The sequence below is a fragment of the Cervus canadensis genome, chromosome 13 (assembly GCF_019320065.1).
Source record: "Cervus canadensis isolate Bull #8, Minnesota chromosome 13, ASM1932006v1, whole genome shotgun sequence".
Lineage (NCBI taxonomy): Eukaryota > Metazoa > Chordata > Mammalia > Artiodactyla > Cervidae > Cervus > Cervus canadensis.
This window is the reverse complement of record NC_057398.1, coordinates 21,886,414-21,908,829: the sequence shown is the minus strand read 5'-3', so window position 1 is coordinate 21,908,829 and position 22,416 is coordinate 21,886,414. Positions and strand designations below refer to the sequence as shown.

At 44.9% G+C, this 22,416-nt stretch overlaps 1 protein-coding gene across 2 annotated transcripts in view; it reads right to left on the bottom strand.

The window, feature by feature from the left end:
* ASTN1 (astrotactin 1) overlaps nt 1–22,416 on the bottom strand; it is a 345,625-nt gene that overhangs the window by 33,235 nt on the left and 289,974 nt on the right. For both annotated transcript variants that reach the window (XM_043486036.1, XM_043486035.1), the window contains exon 17: nt 5,072–5,340. In XM_043486036.1, the coding sequence (XP_043341971.1) occupies nt 5,072–5,340 (269 nt within the window). The remainder of the gene's footprint in view (nt 1–5,071; nt 5,341–22,416) is intronic.

The window sequence follows — 22,416 nt, the reverse complement described above, 5'->3', positions numbered from 1 at the left end:
GAGGATTTCATGGCTGCTGCTTTAGAGTCTTTAATCAACTATTACTGATTAAGCACCTATAAAGACCATTTCCTGTGCTAAGCATTAAGGATACAATGCGAAGGTAAATATGGCCCCTGCTTGCATTAAGTCTTACAGTTAAATAATAAACAAAAATTACATAAATAACCACAACTGTGACAAGGACTCCAGAAAAGAGTGAGATGGTGGCAGGAGGCACAAGGAGGGGGCCCGTACCACAGAAGAGTGTGGGAATGCCTCGGTGAGACAGGAGGGGTAGATCAAGAGTAATCGAGTCACAAAAGTTGGAGAAGTGTTCCAGGTAGGAAAAAAAACAACATTAAGAAGACTTTAGCCTGTATGAGACTTTACTTCTAACATCAACTGAGAAAAAGTTTATCTGGCTGTGAGAGAGAGCAGGGCCAAAGAGATGCTCAGGAAGTGGGAGGGAGATAGGGTTGATTACAGAGAGCCCTTGGACACTGTGTGGGAGGCTGTCACATTCTAAGAGAAACAAGAAGTCATCAGAATGTTTCACACAAGGGAGCAACATAACCAGATTTTCCTCCCAGAGGCGTAAAGACCGACATGATGACAAACATTCTGAATGCCATTTCAGACCATTCCCTGCAAGTTCCTCCTCTTTAAATTCTATGCGAGAGCTAACTGCGAAGGTAGGTTGAGGGTACCAGAGAGGAATTGAGAGGGACATAGGAAAGGGGCAAAGTAGGTGACTAAATAACTAATCCCACTAGGGGATTGTAGTAAAGAAAAAGTATGGGAGACCCTGTAACTTACTAATCACTCAAGAAAGTAGGTTTGCTTAACCAAGACCAAGTGGGCTTGCTTAGCAACAGAACCATGCTCCGGAAGCATGGGGCATGCCCCCCAAAATCAAACAATGGCGGCACGAGACCCACATCCTGCCCAGTGAGCCCAGTCAGTTAATGACTCCTAGGACATGCTCTCTGCACACACAAAAGACAACAATTTATAGGAAAGTGACATTTCAAAGTGAAAGGCCTTCATCGTGCGTGCATGCGTGTTTAGTTGCTTCAGCTGTGTCCGACTCTTTGTGACCCCATGGACTGTAGCTTGCCAGGCTCCTCTGTCCATGGGATTCTCCAGGCAAGAATGCTGGAGAGGGTTGCCAGGGGATCTTCCTGACCCAGGGATCGAACCCTCATATTTTACATCTCTTACATTGGCAGGCAGGTTCTTTACCACTAGCACTACCTGGGAAGACCGCCCTCATTGTAATGAGACCTAAACTAATTTTTCCGTAGTGCCATGACAGTCCTAGCCTGCTCATATAGGAAAACTCCCCTGCTCAACCCAGAGAAGGAACTGATGGAAGCGTTATGTCTATTCAAGAATGAGGAAAAACGTGTTTTTTTTTCCCCTCCTCACTCTTCCTTTGATTATAAAACTGTAGCCTACTAAGTTCTCAGTGCCCAGCCCCCTCTAACCTGCCCATTTATAAACCTCACAAACACCTTGTTCTAATAAGTCACTTCTTATCTATCACTTTGCCTCTCACTGAATTCTTTCTGTGCTAAGGCATCAAGGACTGGATCTCCTTGGAGCACACCCTGAAATGTCTGAAGCGATTTCAGAATCAAGAAGGTATGATTTGGGAAAGAAAGAGAAGGGAAAATCACATTTTTCTTTGTACCTCCAATGTGCCAGGCATTGCATAGGAGTCCTGGTTTGTCATTAGATTTAATTCTGACTCTAAAAAAGAAATCTAATTTCCAATTTTTATTATTTTTTTCTAAGGATAGCAGCTGAACTTTCAAGTTCATCTATTCATTCACGATGGATATCCATTCATGTTGGCCTGGGAAAGTAAGGGAGGGTCATGTTTGAGCTGGAACTTGGAAGTAACAATAGGAGTCTGCCAGTGGCAGTAATGTGGGAGAAAGCACTTTTGGGAGACAGAGTTGAAAATCTGAAGGACCAGAAGCATGGGAGAAAACATTCTGTGTTTAAGGAGATACAAGGAGTTAAATTTTAGAGAATAAAGTGTAGCGTGGGTGCAGCCTAACCATGTAAGTGAAGACAAAATTGGATAGTGAACTGCCCTTGTTAATGATGTGCTAAGGAGTGTGGCAATAGATTCTACAGAGCCACTGAATTACTTTGCTGCTTTATGATCAGAAGTGCATATTAGACTAATTAGTTAGATGACTCTGACTGGTCTAACAGGGAACCAGTTATTATTATTACCAGGCGACGGTAATAAGATGGTGGCCTGATATTACAGTGGATGACTGAAATACAATCCATGTGTGCTCAGTCACTCAGTTGTGTCCAACTCTTTGCGACCCTTTGGACTGTAGCCCACCAGGCCCCTCTGTCCACGGGATTTCCTAGGCAAGAATACTGGAGTGGGTTGCCATTTCCTCCTCTAAGCAATTGTCCTGACCCAAGGATTGAATCCCTGTTTCCTGTGTCTCCTGCACTGCAGGCCGATTCATTACCCACTGAACTGCTTTCCAGGTGGTGCTAGTGGCATAGAACCCACCAGCTAATGCAGGAGATGTAAGAGCTATGGGTTCAATCAACGGGATGGGAAGATCCCCTGCAGAAGGGCATGGCAACCCACTCCAGCATTCTTGCCTGGAGAATCCCATGGGCAGAGGAGCCTAGTGGGCTACCGTCCATTGGTTCACAAAGAGTTGGATACAGCTGAAGCAACTTAACATGACTGAAATATAACAGTTAAGCTGTGACAGGGGGTTTGATAAAAAGAGGATGGATTTGAGATATCTGTGGCCCTTGGTGATGGAATAGATGTCAGGGACAAGAAAAGTATAGGAAACATCCTTGGTCTCCAATTTGGGCAACTTCATAGAAAATAATGTCTTTCACTGAGATGGAAGCATGGCAGGTATGGCTTAGGGTGGAAGATGGTGAGTTTGTTGGATGTGAGACAGCTGGTTGGTTATATGGCTTGATTTAAAAAGTGAAGTTGCTCAGTTGTGTCCAACTCTTTGTGATCCCAGGGACTGCAGCCTGCCAGGCTCCTCTGTCCATGGGATTTTCCAGGCAAGAACAGTGGTTTGACTTACATGTTTTTAAACTGCAATCACAGACTAGACTGAAATATGGCATTAGGGAGTATTTAGTCCAACAGAAGGAAGAGAATAAGGCCAAGATGTTGGAAAATTGGCTCGAAGATCCATCAAAGAGGTGGGGATAGGAACACACCAAGTTACGAATGCCAGGACTCAGCTCCCCTCCCCTGGTCCTTGGCTTCATCACTCCTCATCTCCATCCTTTGGGAGAAAGAGTACAATTAGAAAGAGAAGCACAGGAGCAGAGAGAATGGTGAAGACAGAATACGTCTAAGGAAGATGAGCGAGGAGAAACAGGGAACAGTGACTGAACTCCAGTTCAGGCCACCTTTCTATGTGCTTAGAAATTCAGGGTTCAAAATATGGCCAGATAGGAGAGAGGTTGAGAGATGCCTCCTAAGACCAGTGCAGGGAGACAGGAAGGGGCTAAGTTCTGGCTAGCAGGGGATCCAGAAAAGGGGGCTGCTAAAGACGAAACTTCCTCCAGCTTCCTCATTCTGCTGGTGTTGGCCCTACAGGAAGCAGGGGCGCCAACACCCCCCACTCTCCCACCAAGCTCATCCCTGTCTGCAGCTTCACATGCCCCGCCCGTCTCATAGGATGGTTCTGTGCATGAGCGCCGTGACTCTGCTGTTTCCAGCCAAGCGTACAGGAGCGCCTGGGTACCAACTGAAGCAGCCTGGGGTGCTCACAGAAGGACAGGTTAGGGGAGGGCCGGGCATTGGATTAAAAGCACTGCAGCTTTGGGTTTCCATGGTGACACAAGCCCCGCCTTCTCTTCATCCTTTCAAGCCCACCTCCCGTGGTCTCTCTTCTCCCACTTCTCTTCCCATAGTCACTTCTATCAGAGTGAAGAGAAATTTGTAGGCCAAAGGAACAATTTATCTTTTTGTTCCTGTGAAAAACCTTATTTTCAAACAGCCAATGAAATATCTGTGGTGGAGGCAGAGGGGCGAGAGAAACACATACACACACGCAAAATCCTTCCTATTGGTTTGAGTATCACCTATGAAACCAACTGTGACACACCAGGTGTTCCTTAAAAGAGAAAAGAGAAAGCAATTAACACCCCACCTGGGTACACACACGTCTCAGGCCTGCAAGCAGCTCACTGCTGCGACTCTCCCGTACCTTGTCCCCAAGGTGGGCTTTGTCTAGAGTCTCAGAAGTCCCCCACCTTGAGCTTTTGCGTTTATTTTTGTCATTGTCATTGTCGTTGCTGTTGCCTGTGTTTTGACTCACCCTGTTCGTCACATCCTTGAGGAGATCAGAGAGCTAGGGAGTGAGGTAAGCCTGACTTTATTGTACTTATTCAGTTTATCCTTAGGGGTCCATTTATTTCCTCCTAGCACCTTGGGAGACGGATCAGCAGAAGAAAAGCAGATGTGGTTGGGGGAAACCTCATGACCTAGCTTCGTAAGAGAAGGCGGGAAGATCTACATCGATTTGGAGTTTTAGAGTCAGAGTGATCGCCAGGAAAGCAGCCCGTCCAGGCTAAGGTGGGCAGACCTTTCCCTTGGGGACCTGTATACCTAAGGTGCTCCTTCTAGTCTGGCTGCAGCTGGTCCCAGGTTTGGATCAGTTAGGAGAGCTGGTCCACCTGCCATGCCAACAAGAAGGGGTGGTATTGCTGAACCTCCTCCCATGACCATCCCATCCTGAGGCTTTCTGAACACTGTTTTGGTGCCTATGATTGCGATAACGCCCCATCACCCTCTTTCCTACCAGCCTTTGTTGCTCACAGACCTGTACAAATGCTGAGCAGTGACTCCTGAGTCATCACCACAAGTGACGCGAAGGCACTGACTGGATTTAACATGCAAATATGCAAATCTAAGCAAATTAGATGCCTGGAGTAGTTAAAAAAAAAAAATTCCTGCTCTCCATGTCCGTAGCCTGGAGCTCAGCTGACCGGTGACGTCCTCAGGCCGTCTGCAGAGCCCTCTGTTGTTGTTGATGCCACCCTGAGCCACCAGTCCCAGGCCTCTTACCCTCTGGGTCTGGTTGTTGGTCACCAGCTCATAGATGGGGGCGGCTCTGGTCACCTCCAGCAGAACTGGCTCGGCAGGGGTGTCAGGGCTGGATGTCACGTGACACAGCGGGCAGGACGAGGGGCATCGGCCCTTGCTCTGACACTCCATGCGGACTCCGGCTGCCACACGCTTGGTGCCAGACTCTGACAGGCTCGCGATGTACTCGGGGAACGTCAGCACCTTGGGGTCTCTTTCCCGCTCCTCTGACTCGTCGGATGGGGAGTTGCCTGCCAGACACAGAATGAAAGGGAGCAGTGAGGGAGGGGAAGCAGCAGGGACTTGTGTGGCCTCGTGGCCCCTGAGTGCTGGAGTCAGGCCCTCGAGAAGTCAGAAAACGTCTGTGAGGGGTAAGGATGGGATGCTGTCATCCCACTCAGTTTGGGGAACCCATACTCTCAGAAAACTACAGAGTTGGAAATAGTCTTTCCAAATGTGAGACAGTTTTTTTTTCTTCCTTTCTGAGTGTCATGAGCTCCACGAATCATTTCAGAGGGATGCTTCTGCAGTATCTGTATGGGTTTTATGACTACCATCAATAACATAAACAATAATAGCAGTGATTATTCTATGAATCACTCTCTTCATCCCAAAATGAAGGTATCAATAATACCTGCCCCTAGCATTGTGTAATAAATAAACAGCCAACCATTCTTCAAACACAAAACACAATGACTAGTGCATGTCAAATCACCATCGTTATGGTTTTAATCATAACTAACAGTAAGATTCATCAAGTCTGAACTATGAAAGTGAGAGCTGTTTAAGACCTCCCTGAACCTCAACTGCAGCTCTCTGCATGACTTCTATCATCACACCCATTTTACAGACGGGGAGAGTGAATCCAAGCGCCTCAAGAAGACACAGCTAATATACACTGTGAGATCTGAATCCTAAAGCCTTTAAGTCATAGGGAAGAATAGGACTTCCTCTGCTTCATTATCTGTTGATGTATGGAAGATGGGGAGGGGATTTTGACTTTTTCAAAAAGAGTTGTACTCCAGAGCCTGAGAGATGGATCCGTATTGCTCTTGACTGATGAGTAAAAGGTAGTTGGGGAGGCTCTTGATTTATATTTGGTGACAAACAGTGGAAATGCCTGCCAGAAAAGAAGTGTTCGCTCCGTACCGAAGAAAGCACTGCTTGGTATTTCTTTTCCAAGCCTTCATGACTTGTCATCTAAGTTATTAAGTCTAAAGGAAGATGGAAGTAGAATCTGCTGACAAAACAAACTCTGGGTTCCTTAGGTGATCTCTGGTCCTTTGTGCACAGTTGTATGCCTGAACATGAAAAAATTTCAGGGGGACACCTGGGCTTTCGGAAACCATGGGCAGATACAATAGGCATTCCTTCTGCTCCTCAGGCTCATTCAGGGTGCCATCCTGGGTGGACTGGATCTTTGGGGGAACTGTTTGGAATGATCTACAAAGTGGTTCCAGAAGGTGATAGCTTTCAGCAGAGCCCCCTCTTACAGGGTTCAGGGAGCGCTGCTATTCCCCTTGTTTGCGATGTAATGTAAGACCATTTGGAAGAGTCCAGAGGTATTTCAGCACTATCATTTCCCACATGAGCGTCATCACTATGCGGAGAAGGCATTTTTTACCAGCAGCTCCATTGACACCAGACTCCTTCTTTGTGCAAAGGCAAAGACTCACTCAGAGACTATAAATATAGAATATCATTTATTTCACACTCACATTTTGTTTAATAAGAGATCCGATATTGAGCTCAAGCCCTTGCTAGGTTATAAGAGAACTAAGTAACTGCACACACCAAAACCAAGAATGATGGCCTCAAATGGAAGGTCCAGGAGCCCACAGCAGTTAACCTCAAAGTCACTCCAAGCCATGTGCAAATCTTGATTGATACTCAGGCTCACGCAATTCAGTCCACCTCACAGCTGGGAGTGTTCATAAAGTGGCCATGACCTGGCAGGAGTCCCCACCCAGCCCCTTGGCCAGGCTTCCATTCTTCTTCAACAGGCTGCGTGAACTGGGCTGCAAAAAGTGGGGTGGGGTGAGAGCTTTGCATCCATGATGTGACTTCTAGAAAAGCAGGCCCTCATTCATTGAGAGAGTAAAGGAATTAAAAAAAAAAAATCAGTAGAGATCATGCTTCTTTTCAAGATAAGATTTAAAACATTTCACTGTGCAAGCTTTGCTGGAGAGCCTGAGGGTCTCCGGCTGGCCCTATGCCCCTCCCTCACATGCATTTCATTATCCATCCACATGTTATCTCAACCTCCTGGTTGAGAAAGTAATTCAAAAGGCTTGGAAAAGCACTTCTATGAAATGACCACTAGATGGTGATATAAAGTCTAAAATGACTTCAGTGAAAGGAAAGAAAAGGTGTGATAAATTCATCATGGCTGTTTTGGACAGAAGAGATACTTATGGAAAAGTAATGCCTGGCTACTTAAAAAAAATGTGATGGTACAATTTCCATTCAATCAAATAACAAAAAGTTGAGTAAAACAAACTCCATAAAACTTATGCGGAGAAAAATAGAGTGAGAGGCACAATTGTGAGAAACACAAGATAATGAAAATAAAATTCAGAGGGAAAATTAAAATCCCCCTCAATATCCTTCATATGAAGTATAAATTACTTCAAGCGGAAAATAATATGGCATCAAATTTCTTTTTGCTCACCTTTAATTCCCAAATACCCAAAAATTCCCTCTAGATCCCAGAACACACATTCGTATATATATGACATATGGTGGTGGTTCAGTTGCTAAGTCGTGTCCAACTCTTGAGACCCCATGGGCTGTAGCCTGCCAGGCTTCTCTGTCCATGGGATTCTCCAGGCAGGGAATACTGGAGTGGGTTGCCATTTCCTTCTCCAGGGGATCTTCCCGACCCAGGAATTAAACCTGGGTCTCCTGCATTTGCAGACAGATTCTTGACTGAATGAACTTTGAGGGAAGCCACAATACATGACAAATAACCCCTGCCCATTCACCACTTAGGGTGCACCAGCTAGTAGACAAATTTGGCCACTAGAGGGCGCTGCACCTCAAACACAGTGGAGCTGAGTGACAGCCTCCCTGCCCTCCAATGCTCCATCATTAAGGCTTGTAATTGCTGTAAACATTTGAGGGGTTGTTCCTCTTGCTGCTGTCTTCTGGCTTTCCCAATTAAAGTCAAGATGCAACTAATCCCCTTCGATATCCTTCAGCCCTGGATTGGTGCAAGGTTAGGACACAGAGAAGCACAGGAAGCGGTTTACAGAGGAAGATGGTGGGAGGCCACCAAATTCTTGGTTTCATCAGAACTGTTATTTTCCTTCTCCTGAAAATATTCAGGCCCATATAGAGCAGGTCCTGCTGGAGGCCAAGACGAACTGCCCCTCTGGTCCCCTCGTCATGCAGGATGGAGCTGTCAGGAGAGGAGCGAGATTTACACAGAAGCAACGAGCAGCTAACTCCCCAAAGCCATCTATTCAGGCTCCAGCGAAGAATAGAGATGTGTGTATGAGAGAGATTTTTCAAAAAGGAAATGCATTTTCCATGCACTGTTAAAGATACAATTGGGAAATACTCCTTAAAATGATGGAGTCTGGTGGTGAAAGCCCATATAAATCTCCCTTTGCCCAAAGAGAGCACCAATAACCATCATGTCTGTGGTGAGCGGAAGAAGAGTTTCGAATCCTAAACGCGGCAGGACAGTTTGATCTTTGACATCTGCTTTTAACCCCATCCTGGGTGCTGGAGTGGGCGGTGGCGAGGTCTGGAAGTGGAAGGAGGAGACACTGCTGTATTTCCTCAAGGCTCAATGCCTGCCTTCGTCCACTGCCCACTCCAGTTACAATCTTTTCCTACTTTGTCCCTCTTCTACCTTCTAGGTCCCGGGTAGAAAGGTAGAGATGCTCTAGTGATTCAAGACATGCTATTGTCTCTTAATAGAATGAATATTCTATTTCAACAAACACACAATTTCTGGACATAAATAAGTTACAGTTAAGGTCTTGGTCGGATGGCATCATCAACCAATGGACATGAGTTTGAGCAAACTCTGGGAGATAGTGAAGGACCCGGAAGCCTGGCATGCTGCAGTCCATGGGGTCGCAAAGAGTCAGACACAACTGAGTAACTGAATAACGACAAAGATCTTAAAAGACTGTAACTGACAAAGGTGCCTGCTGACTAAAACTACTCATGTGCCCCCCCCACTCACCCCAATTTGCAAAATTTACCCCTCTGCTCTCAGAGGAGGCTTTGGGGTCCTCATCACACTTAGCTTTCTTACAAGCAGAACAGCCAACCTGGAAAGTCGTTAACAACCCCAAACTGCAAAGCATTTTGCAAATACAGTTTGCTATAAATAAATGCCATTTGCTTTAGGCTAAATCTGTATCCTACAGCACACAGCGGATGACTGTCCCCAATAGAATATCGTGGTATGAGATTATTGGCATCCTCAGTGTTCACAATCTCTTTGAGGATGTGCCTGTGGCCTTAGGCCTGTGCATATTGACCCACCTAGACTCAGGAGCATAGGAGGATGATAATAAAAGTGACTGACCATCCTCATGCAGGGTCTGCTTTGCTGCTGGAAACTGACAGGTCATGAGGGTGAATTAGTTGTTATGAAGTAAATTGGTACAATTCCTGTAGGATTCTGGGGCTGCCTAAGACTCTCTCTCCTGAGTTGGTGCCCAAGGCAATGAGATGCTAATGACATCACAGCTAGAACTACAGAGGCAGTTCATTAGGCAGCAAAAAATCAAATGCAAACTCATCAGATCCCAGCTTTTGGAGACAGCTTAGGACCCGCAGGAAAGAAGGCTTGACATGGGGTAAATTAAGCACAGCCACAGAGAACTGTACCCTGAAGCTGACACCCTGATGCCCCTGTACTACCCCCACCAGCCCCACCCTGGTCCACTCCTGTTCACATCAGAAGTCTTGAAATTACCAGAATTCACATTTCCGCCCACACACCCAGGCTCAAATCAGCCTCTCAGGGCGTTTAGTTATGTCTGTAGACCGAGAGGGTCAAGTTGCTCTGGATGGCCTTAAAGTAAACTCCTAGACCTGCCATGCCAAAGCTATGGTTTTTTCCAGTAGTAATGTGCAGATGTGAGAATTTGGTCATAAAGAAGGCTGAGCACTGAAGAATTGATCCTTTGGAACTGTGGTGCTAGAGAAGACTCTTGAAGAGTACCTTGGACAGTGAGGAGTAGACATAGTAAGTCATGAACCATGAATTTAAATTTTGAAAACAAGCCAAACATAAAGAATAAAGTCAAAGCATCTGTAAATATCTTCAGTCCCTTATTAAAGCTTTAAGTTGTCAAGTAAAAGAACAAAGTTATCATCTGGTAACAGCCAAAGCTACATCTCTAGCCATGATTGCTTCCCCAAGTATAACAGAAACTTAAGATACTTGCTTGAAAATCCATGTGAATGTTCAACATCCAAACTCAACGTGTCCCAAGCTACTGTCCTCACGCCTCCACACCTTCCCCAGAACCTCCTCCTCCTTTGGTCCTTCCTTCAGCAAAGGGCATCAGCTTCTCTGTCACTGGAGCCAGAAATCCTGGATTCTTTGTGGGTTCCTCCTTGCTTGCCCAATCTATCTCAAGTCTATGTCCTTTAGCTCCCCCAAGCCATCCACTTCTCTGTGAGGTCTGAGTTGGACCGCCTGGGTTTGGTTTCTGACCTTACCACTTGTTAGCTGTGTAACTTCAGGACAGCTTCTTAACAGGACAGCTTTCTGTACCTGGGCCTTCTCATACATAAAATAGAGATGATAACAGACGATTTTGTAAGCCATGGTAATGATCAACTGATAAAATCCATGAAGAGAACTTGGCAGATATGGGACATAGTGAGGACTCTCTAAAATGAAGGATATTTATAGTGCCTGTCTACTTACCTGCACTGCCGCCAGCCACACCATCAAATGCTAGGCTCCTTGGAGGGCGAAATTAAGTCTTCTTCGCCACTGTAATATTCCACAGTGCTTAACAGGTAACGTAACTAATGCATTCAACAATTCATTAAACAAATATTTATGGGATGCTACAAATGTCTGTCCAATTAATAAATCATTTAAATGGCTTATATACAAAGTACCTGCTCTCTGCGTTCCGCAGGTACTAACTAGACAGGCTGAGTTTAATGTCACTTTTCCCTGTACCTTCCTAGGTTCTTTTGAGATTTTCTAGTTTCCTTCAAGGAAGAGAGACATCAGTTCTGAGTAAGTTCCGTTACTTTCATGTACAAACAGAAATTGGCCAGAGATAATCTAGTTGCAAAGATATGAAATAATATTGCAAAAATACATTCTGCAAACTTTAAAGCATACACATGTAGCTCAAAGGTTACTAACGTGCATTGAGTAATTCACCTTGGGATTTAAGGATTTACACTTAGAAAAGGGAGTAGCCAAGGGTGGTGCTGAAGAGGAGACAGTGGTTCTTCCGTGACTTGAAAATGTGAGAAAGTTGTGGCCACTGACGTCACATCGCTTTGTGCGTGTTCTGGGCAGCTCTGAGAGCTGAGCGATAGCATTGTACTGGGATTCATCACATGGACCACTTCACCAGCAAACAAGACACAGAGAGAGGCATTCTAGACCCCAAGGATGGTCACAGAGATGAAGCATGAAAACCACATCTTCACTTTTTCTGCTCTGTCCAACCTCAGCCTGCACACAGGAGCCCATTCACCTCTCCTGCCAATCATCCATCACTACCCATTAGCTCAGAGGAAGCAGAACCTTCTTTTGGGATTAAATACTAGACAACTATCCAACTATCAGAAACAGTCCCAGTTCCAGAGAATGTATGCTCTTGTCCTGTCTTACAAATCAATCCAAGATTAAAAAACAAACATCCTTTGTCAGGATGTATCCTTTGTATTCTAAAATTAAAGTTACATGAAGAGGTACCAACTACTAAATAGAAAATAAATGAGATGCAGGGATGTGATGTAGAACAACAACGACAATAAAACTAAAGTTACTGTACACATCAGTTCTAGTTCTTTGTTATTCCTTCAGAAAGCTTCTGGAAAGAGCAGATGGTCTTTGTTTTAAGCATGAGCAGCATGTCTGGGTATGGTAAAATCCAGAGTAGCAGTCAGGTGTCATCAAATACCCACTGGGCACCTCAGCAAAGCCCCATTAATGGGGATGTTGAAGAAAAGTTGGATTTTTTTTTTTTTTCTTAAACTGGTACTTGGCCAGAAAATGCTCAGTTTTCCTTCAATCCTTGTTGACATTTTTTCTTCTCTAAAAATGCACTTTTCCAATTCCCTCATGAAGAATTGCCTACGAAACAGAATTAAACCTTTCCCCAAGGCGCCTTCAGGTGCTAATTTTGTTCATCAATTATGACCATGCAGATTTGGAAGCTGTAGGAGACAGAAAGAAAATGGTATCTAGTCCCCAAAAGGCTCTTAAAAAGCTGATCAATAACATAAAGTTACATTTCCTGAATATCGCCCCCATCTGAATAAGAATGTCATCAAACAAATAATTTCCTGGTTGAGGCTCCTGGTTCACGTGAAACTGAAGTTTGGGGGTAGCTGCAATGCCTCGTCTTTGCCGAAAGTTGTTAAGTCACCTTTGACGTGGGAACAGGTTTAATTTTCTAATAAACTGACAAGCTGGCCAAAGCCTCCGTCAGCCTCTTTTCTGGTCAGTCATAGTGATGTTCCATTTGGAATGAGAGGCTGAGTCCAAGAAAGAGCAGGATAGCAGCATCTACCAAGGGATCAATAAAAACCCAAAACTAACCTTTGTCTAGCAGTGTCTCCAAGAGCTTTAAAAAAAAAAAAAAGTGACTTCTTTTTAATCTTCAACTTAGTGTGAAAAGGAAAACATGAATGCAGCCCAGTGATGCAACCAACACTTTAAAGATGCCTGAAGATGCATCTCTAAACAGCCCATATATCTCAAGAGGAACAAAAACAGAATCCAAAAATTGCTGGGAAGCCCTAAAGCTCTGACCACAGAAATGAGCCATTTTAATTACTAGGTTGCTAGTCCCCAGTGGGCAAGAAGGTGCTTCTCACCCAATCCCCCGCCCTTGACAAGCATTCAACAAATACACGGGGATGGGAAGAAGCAAAGGCATTTAAGCTCTCTGCCGCCCTGCAGTTCCTCAAGGCTGCCACCCAAAGCCTCATTGAGATTCATCCTAAAGGCCAGGCCAGGCAGCCTGAGGTGGCTCACAGAGGTTGTCCAGAAATACCTACTCAGTGCACGTGTCTGTGGGCCATGGGAGACCAGCTGCAACTGTGGTTGTCCCCACACTCTCTAAAAATGTCTTTCCCTTTTGCTTTCTTTTTCTTCTTTCCTTCCTTGCTCCCTCCCTCCCTTCCTCTCACTCTTCCATCCTTCCCCATGTATATACTGATGCCACTCTGCTCCCATTGCCCCTAATAGAAGTCATTCCGCTGGAACTTGTGCCAGGGTCCAGAGGGGGTACCTGCCACCCTGAATCAGACTGAGTTTGGTGTTATGTCCTGTCCATCCTACTCGCTTCCAGCGTGGGACCTGCTCCTCCCTGCAACCCTAGAGGCCAGCACCTGGTACTCTGTAGGTTTTCCCTATCGCAAACCGATACAGTTCCGTGTGCACTGACACCCACATTTGTGATGTTTATAGGATTCTGGTTTTATATTTGCTTGTTAGAGTCTCATTTCTTTATTCACTAAATGCCTTTCATGTGACTAAGTGGATCACCAAGCTTTTTGTTCACATCAAATCTTTCCCTTTCTGTTTCCTAAAGCTGCCATAATAAATGATATCACATGATTGGCTTATAACAACAAAAATTTATTTCTCCAGTTCTGGGGGTTGAAAGTCCCAAGCCAAGGTGTCGGCAGGGCTGCACGCCCTCTGAAGGCTCTAGGGGAGGATGCTTCCTTCCTCTTCTAGCTTCCAGTGGCTCCCGGCAATCCTTGGTATTTCTGGGCTTAGAGCTGCATCATACCAGTTTCGTCCTTGGGTGTTACCAGGTCATCTTCTCTGTGCGTCTTTCCCAAATCTCCCTCTCCCTCCTCTTACAAAGACACCAGGCCCACCCTAAATCTAGGATAACCTCAACTTAACTGAATTACATCAGCAAAGACCCTATTTCCAAATAAGGTCATATTCTGAGCTTCCAGAGGAGCATGGATTTGGGGGGAGACCGAATTCAACCCATTGGAGCATCCATAGCCATTAACACTGTGACTCCGACAGTCAGCCCTCCCCTGATTGGTGGCCAGTGACGTTTCCTTAGCTGGCCACTTGAAAGCTGGCCATCCATCCCCTGCACTTCCGCCCAGGGCAACAGGCCACAGGAAGAGGGGAGTAGTTTCTGGCTCCGTCAGCATCCCCGGCCCAGCCTCAGCTGTGTTCATCTTCTTGTCAACATCAAAATAAACCTGACATAGAGATTCAGAGTCACAGCCTTCTGGATGCACAGAGCTGCGCTGGATTATCCCTGCTGATTCGCTACAGACAGAGCAGCATGGAAGGAGGGAGGGGGAGAGAAGACGAGTCTGGGAGAGAGGTGAAAATGAGGAACACCTGCGGGATTACTTATTTTCAAATCTCCATTAGCAGGAAGCCCACCTGAGTGATCGGGCATGCTCAGCAGGCCGCCAGGAGTCTCCCGTGCCCTTGCCTGGAGATTAAGGTTTTATTTTATTTTCCTAGTCTTGTTTCCCTGTCTGGGAGACTGAGCTGAGAAGCCAAGTGTGCACCCCCAGACCACTCCGGAGCAGGAGCCGTTCCTCTTTCCTAGTCCTCCCCAAGAAGGAACCAGGAAAACACAGGGGAACAGCCCTGGGACAGGTTGAGGGAGGCAACGAATAGAAACAGAGAGAGTGTAGATGAAAGGGCGCTCCCGGAACTAGCTTCTGCCTTTGCTAACGTGGAGAGCTCCCCTGGGGCCTCTCTCAAATTCCGGCTGTATCCGCAAAGTGAAATTCAATGATGCTTTTTCCTTCTGTCCGCCACGCGGCATTATTTCTCAGCTAGGGGGCGCCCATGAGTCCCCTTCGCTTTACCTTAACCATCAGCCCAAAGACACTGTCTTTGTGACTCTATTATTCCATTTCCTGTCCTATCAGCTCCAGCTCCTGCCTCCGTCACCTCTTTTATTTCTGGCTTCAAACCTGGACAAGAGGAGCACAGTCTGGGACACCCCGTGACAATTCTGAAATGGGTAAAACTGACGCATGACCATTTCTTGCCTTATCTCCAGATTACAAAGACTCAGCAGTACATTGTGTATACTGTGTGTGTGTGTGTGTACATGTGTCCAGGATGCTAACCTGAGTTCCGTGCAGGTGGGAGTCCTTGGGGCTTGTGTGGTTCCACAGCGAGAGATTCAATGCCTAGCTGAGATGCTGCAAGGGCTCGCTTATAAATATCTTTAACTACCAAATGGTCTAGAAATGTTTAATAAAAATATTATTCAATAATAATACTACTCCATCCGGCGAGGGAATGTTGTAACGGTCTCCATTTTCCTCTTGATACTCATCTAGCTTCTGTTTTGCAAATGAATTTGGATGTTAAATCCTTTTGCTGCCCTGACCAATTTATTCTGCAAATTAACTATATATGACAGAACTTAAAGTCCGTTACCACTTAGCTTTGCCTCGCTGAAATTTATGCTGCTTTCCTGCCCGTTGGAGCCACCAGCTCAAATAGACTGTGGCTCCTGGTGGTGATTTTGGATTCCACACAAGTCCCTCACCTCTTGGTCCTCTTGAGTTTAAAATGCGCTGAGTGGACCGGGTTCTTTTCACCTCTCAGTGACCCGTGCCCTCTCTTCTCCGACTCTCTGGTCTCTGCAGCTGCCTGTCCAAACTTAATGAAACTCTTATTATAATCCTTGCTCTCACCCAGAGCTGCAACCCACACTGGTCTGTGGGGCACACTCAGAGACTCAGCCTGGTTGCAAAACAGTTTCTAAATTGTGGAAAATCATGGGAAAGCAAAGGTTACAAGATGAAGAGGCTGGCAATGAGTGGAGCATGACTGCTAAGCCCGTCAATAAAATCTTACATTTTATTAAGACAGTGTGGTGACCAAGATGATGGAGAGAAACAGTGTCTTGTCAGGCCACATGCGATGAGTTGGTCCAGGACTGAGTGACCCAAGTGAGACTAGGACAAAGGCCGGGCAGTCAGGATTTCGGGAAACCTGGAGACAGCGTCTTAAGGGCAATGGCTGAAGGAACTGAGGGAGTTAGAACAGATACAAGGAGACTTAGAAGCAGGCTTAGCAGTGCTCTCTGTAAATATGTGAAGCACCGTCATGTGGAAGAGGGATCGCATGAATTCTGTACATCTCGGAGGGTAAAATGAAGATCCAGAGTGGGTGTTCTTATTAAATGAGAGGGAGATGAGTTGACTGAACCAGAAATTTTCCTTGAGCGCTACTATGTGTGAGGTGGTGGCTCAGCAGGAAGGAATCCACCTGCCAATGCAGGAGACTCGGGTTCGATCCCTGGGTGGGGAAGATCTCCTGGAGAAGGAAATGGCAACCCACTCCAGTATTTCTGCTGGAGAATCCCACGGACAGAGAAGCCTTGGCATGCTTACAGTCCATGGAGTTGATAAGAGTCAGAAATGGCTTCACCACTGAGCAACAATAATGTATCAGGTACAATACTCAGTGCTAATGTACACAGATAAATAAGAAAAAAGAAGAAGGTCATCTTCCAGGTGCCTGGTGAGGGGAGGAAAGGAGACAATGATATGATGGGGGTGGGGGGATATTAGAGGCAGCAAAGACAGGCTCTGGGCATACCTAGGAGGAAGCTTTGAAACCCACTCTTGGGGGTGGGGGAGGTGAAAGGAAGCCTCTTCATTCCTTCATGGACAATTTTTATATTAATCTATAACTGATTCAGGATGGGCAGCCTTGGAGATGACAAGCACTGGCTGGCAGTGGGGTTCTTGTGGAAGCTAGAGAGCTGCTTGTCAGGGACTTCTCAGCGGGGGAGGGGCATTTCAGAAGTGAGTTCCACGTTCCTTTTAACAGCCAAATGTTAAATGTCTATTATTCTGTGACCTGATCTTCTCAGTGTTGCCTTACATCAGTGGGGTGGAGCTGGGAATATGCATGGTATCAGGCACACCAACAGATTCTGACTTCAGATAACACTTCCCTGGTGGTTCAGACCGTAAAGCATCTGCCTACAATGCAGGAGACCCGGGTTCAATCCCTGGGCCAGGAAGATCCTCTGGAGAAGGAAATGGCAACCCACTCCAGTACTCTTGCCTAGAAAATCCCATGGACGGAGGAGCCTGGTAGGCTACAGTCCACGGGGTTGCAAAGAGTCTGACATGACTGAGCAACTTCACTTCAGATAACACAGTAGTCTTCAGATAACATGTTGGAGGTCACCAAGAGTAATTTATTTTATAAATATTGTCAGAACACTTTAAAAATTCTACAACTAATCCGAATATGTAAAAGAGATAAAAGTCAGGAATAAGACTACTTAGGCATTTAACATCATTACTATTTGGTAAAAATAAACAACTCCATTGTTTATGAAGTCATTCAAGCATCTACTCAGAGCCCCAGGGTACAAGCAGCCTAATTTGAAAACTACTGATTCAGACCCCAGCACGGGGTCCTATTGGCTGGGGAGCATGCTTGATTACACCTGAACTTTTCCAGAAGTAACCAAGCATGCTCCCCAGCCAACAGGACCCCGTGCTGGCCCTAGGAAGACTTGCCACAAGGAGTAGATTCCAACTGGACATCTATAGTCACTTTGCATCCTGGGTTTTGCTAGACAAAAAGTACCATGTGGTCAGTCTTACTTTAGATATACAATAATGAAGGTCGGAAAACTTTTAGACTCTTGACCAAAAATAGATCTACTCAAACACACAATGTTCATCTCATAAAGAAAGGACGTCAAGGAAAGTGAAAAGGAGGAAACATCTATGCAGACAGTTCCATTCAAGGGGGTGACAAATTGAGGGGCAATTGTAGAAGCCAAATCTAATACTCTCCTTCAGATAGTAGTTAGGATGTACGTATATATTAATAAATTCCACTGTTGCCTCATCTCATTCAAGTGCCATAAGGAAAACTTCATTGTTATATCCAACCAAGGGAAGTAATGTAAAATCATAGTGCAAGTTACTTCCCTGAATTCTTGTAATAATAATAGATACTAGAACAATTACAAATGTTAAAATGTACTTCTAGGGCACTGCCAACGGGAAGTGTTACTTGTGTAGCAGCGCCCACCTGGCAGTTATGATAACCAGTATAGACGGCCATCTTGTAATTTCGATCGTTAAAGCCAAGGTCTTCTTTAATGTCTCACTCTCTCTCATACACACACACACAGTTTTTGTTTTTCAGTAAAGAAACTACTGGGCAATGACTGCTAGGGAGCAGCAACAGTCACAGCCCCAAATAGCCAGCCAGCCAGCTAGCCATGGCCCACCCAACTAGTGCCAGCAGAAACTCCCAGACCCAGTGGTGTATGAGGACACGGTCTATGAAGAGGCCAGAGTCTCTGGGACCCTTGAGGATGGACGACCTGTCAAAATGGGAAAGCATATGCCTGGTCCTGGAAATGAAGGGAGAGGCCAGAGACAGGTGCGGTAGCCCCTTCTGGTCTCAGAGTAAGCAGCAGAGGGAGGTGCTGTGAGCATGTCTTATCCCAGGCCCCCACCTCAACTGGCAAAGATCCACATTCACCCAGAATTCCTTATCTGATGAATGAGGCTTTTAGGTTTGGGTTCAGATTCAGAACTCTGAGACTTCTAAGACTTAACCTCTTTGGGCTAAAGTTTCCTAATCTGTAAAATGGATTTATAACAGAATTTATCTAATAGAATTGTCTGGGATTAAATGGGATAGTTCATGTAGAACCCTTAGCATGGCCTCTGGTATCTTAGCTTTCACTGGCAGCCAATATTCACCATCATAACTCCATTGCCCAGCACAGTCTTAGCATCCAATAGGTACTCAATAAATACATAATGATGTCTTAAAAATTGATGCTCAAAAAACCCCACAAACAACCAAGAATCTTCATGGGCTAGAGATGGCAGAAGAATACTCAAGAATACCCAATAATAGGGACTAAACCAGCAGACTTCAAGGGCTTCCCAGGTGGCACTAGTGGTAAAAAAAAAAAACCTACCTGCCAATGCAGGTAGATGTAAGAGACACGGGTTCCATCCCTGGGTCAGGTAGATCCCGTAGAGCAGAGCATGGCAACCCACTCCAGTAGTCTTGCCTAGAGAACCCCATGGACAGAGGATCTTGGCAGGCTGCAGTCCATGGGGTCGCAAAGAGTCCAACACAACTGAAGTAACTTAATACGCATGCACACACAGCAGGCTTCAAGTCTGCAGGAACTTAAGCCACCACGGTGGCTATAAGGCCAGTTCCCACACAGTAAAGGAATCAGAAGTCCCCCACATTGTGGGGAAATAATACTAGGATCAAGGAAGGGCTCCAGTACCTGCATCCCAAAATGACTTAGTCCAGACCTCTGACATTACTGAGCTGGCAGAAGGGAGCAGAGAACAAATATGTCTGAGTTATTGCTTCAGGACTGGAGTCACGAAGTGCCTAAGAGCCCAGTGGGATGGGAAAGAGGGAAGGAATAGATGCCACTAAATTTACAATTAGTTTATGACAATGTGCTTCCACGTACAGGTCTGATGCATGACACTGATCAAAAGATGTGGCTGCTCATCGCTCAGGCATCCTTGCTGTTGATAGCAAGCTTGTTCAGAGTGACATGATCACTGTGGTCCCAAGGGGACCCTCAAGGCTGCAACCAACTTCTCTGGGAGTTGAGTGATTCTTTAATTAGTATTAGGGGAAATGGGTAGAAAAGATGCTGTTGACTATTGTTGTTGTACAGTCGTTAAGTCGTGTCCAACTCTTTGCAGCCCGTAGACTGTGGCACACCAGGCTCTCCTGTCCTTCGCTATCTCCCGGAGTTTGCTCAAACTCATGTCCATTGAGTCGGTGATGCTATCTAACCATGCATACTCTGTTACCCTCTTCTCCTTTTGCCTTCAATCTTTCCCAGCCTCAGTGTCTTTTCCAACCAGTTGGCTCTTCACATGAGGTGTTGAACACATTGAGCTTTAACTACTTCAAATAAAGATGCAACACTAGTGAAATAGATGAAATTTTGATCTCCCAAGCCAGCCTTCCTAGTTACAAAATTTCTCCCTGAAATGCAATGCTATTCAAATGGTGCTTACATGGAGTGGGTGCTTTATAAATGGCAATACTGAAGGACCTCCACTCTATGTGTTAGATAACTATTTACAATACTTAGGTGTTAGTACTAACAGAGCACTAGGATTTTTAGATTATTTTTTATTTTCATGGAAAAGAGAAAAAGCAAATCCCTCTTAGGTATCAGCAAGATCCCAGGGGTATCTTTCCCTTGTATCAATCTGGAATCAAAAACCCACAGCAAAATACAGAAGATAAGCCACTTCAGATATATTAAGTCATGAATTCTGTCTGTTTCTAAAGCTTGCAACTATAGGCTCTTGTATTTAATTTTCATTCCTATGGTAACAAGTCTACTGGAAGATAATTCAGATATTTGTCTTTATTCTAGTCTAGTGCCAAACAAAAAAAGGAACAAAATGGAACAAACATCTGCCCTTAAGAATGTACATGCATGCATGCACACACACACACACACACACACACACACACTAACAAAATAAAACCTTTCTCCCAATGCCAGGAACTTAAAGGGTGTCAAGAAAGTTGAGAGAATAGGACCCTTTTAAAATGGTAGGTAACAAAATTCGTCTTTAATTTCTCAAAGTCCCCGAGGCACATCTAATTTTGCACTTTCAGAAATAGTAGGAAATGAATACTGTCAACAAGTAACCAGTGCTGAAATTCTGTGTGTACAGTGCTATGTACTCATTTCAAGGTTGTTACCATTACTTAATTTTTTTTGAGCACAAATCTTTTTAGCCCCTTCTTACGCTTCTGTCTTCAGCCTCCCAGACTTTCCTTCCATCAAAAAGTTGGCTGACATCAGGCAAAAGTCAGAAGACCCACACTGGAACTCAATTCAATAGAGCAAATACTAAGTTATTGAATGTCTATTTACAAGGTACTGTGCAGGCCTTCTGAATATACCAAAATGAATTATGTGTAATCTCTACATTCAAAGGATGTACTACGTTATAGAGGAGATAAGATAGACATACAGAATTTAAGTGCTGTTTTTTTAGAGGATCAAACAAGGACCAGATGATATCAGGACAGTTAGTTCAGAAGAGGCTTCACTGAGGAGGAGGCTGTTGGGCTTGGCCTTGAGGGATGCTGTTATTGTTTAGTTGCTCAGTTGTGGCCAACTTTTTTGGGACCCCATGGATTGTAACCAACCTGACTCCTCTGTCCATGGGATTCCCCAGGCAAGAATACTGAAGTGAGTTGCCATTTCCTTCTCCAGGGGATCTTCCCAACCCAGGGATTGAACATGCATTTCCTGCATTGGCAGGTGGGTTCTTTACCACTTGAGCTACCAGGGAAGCCCCTTGAGGAATGACAGCATCCTTAATAACAAGAGCTACCATTTATGGCAGGAATTGGAAAAAAAATTTTTCCTGCAAAGGGCCAGATAGTAAATATTTTAGGCTTTGCAGGCTACACAACTATGCCTTTGAGTGTGAAAGCAGTCACAGACAATATGTAAACGAATGTTCATGGCTCTGTTCCAATAAGACATTATTTATGGATACTGAAATTTAAGTTTTAGAGAATGTTCATGTCATAAAATATTATTTTGCTTTTTATTATTATTTCCCATTCATTTAAAGAGGCAGAAACCATTCTTAGTTTGTGGGTCATCCAATCACAGGGAGCAGGTCATATTTGTTGACCTCTGATCTACAGAGTCCTCACTATAAATACAATGCTTTGATATACTTGATCTCATTGAATCCTTACACCTTGCTCTGTGAGGGGTAAGGATATTTTTCTAGCTATCCAAAGTGAAGCTTAGAGAACTGAGGTTATATAGGTTTCAAAGATCTTGCTTTTAACCACCAGGCCATACTGTCTCCCAGTAATGGTAAGGAAATGATGGGAAAGGTGAAATGAACAGGTTTTCTTTGGCCAGGGGCATTTAGTTCATCTAAAAATACTTTAAACAACAAATATGAAATTTGCTAACATGGCTTACTCAGAGTAAACTCATTTTAAACCTCTGTTATCACCACCATCTCTCTTTCCACAAGTCATGCAGGACACAGGTATAATATTTAATAACTTCTACTGTCCAGAATATAATATCCTCCCATACATGAAGAAAAGAGAACAG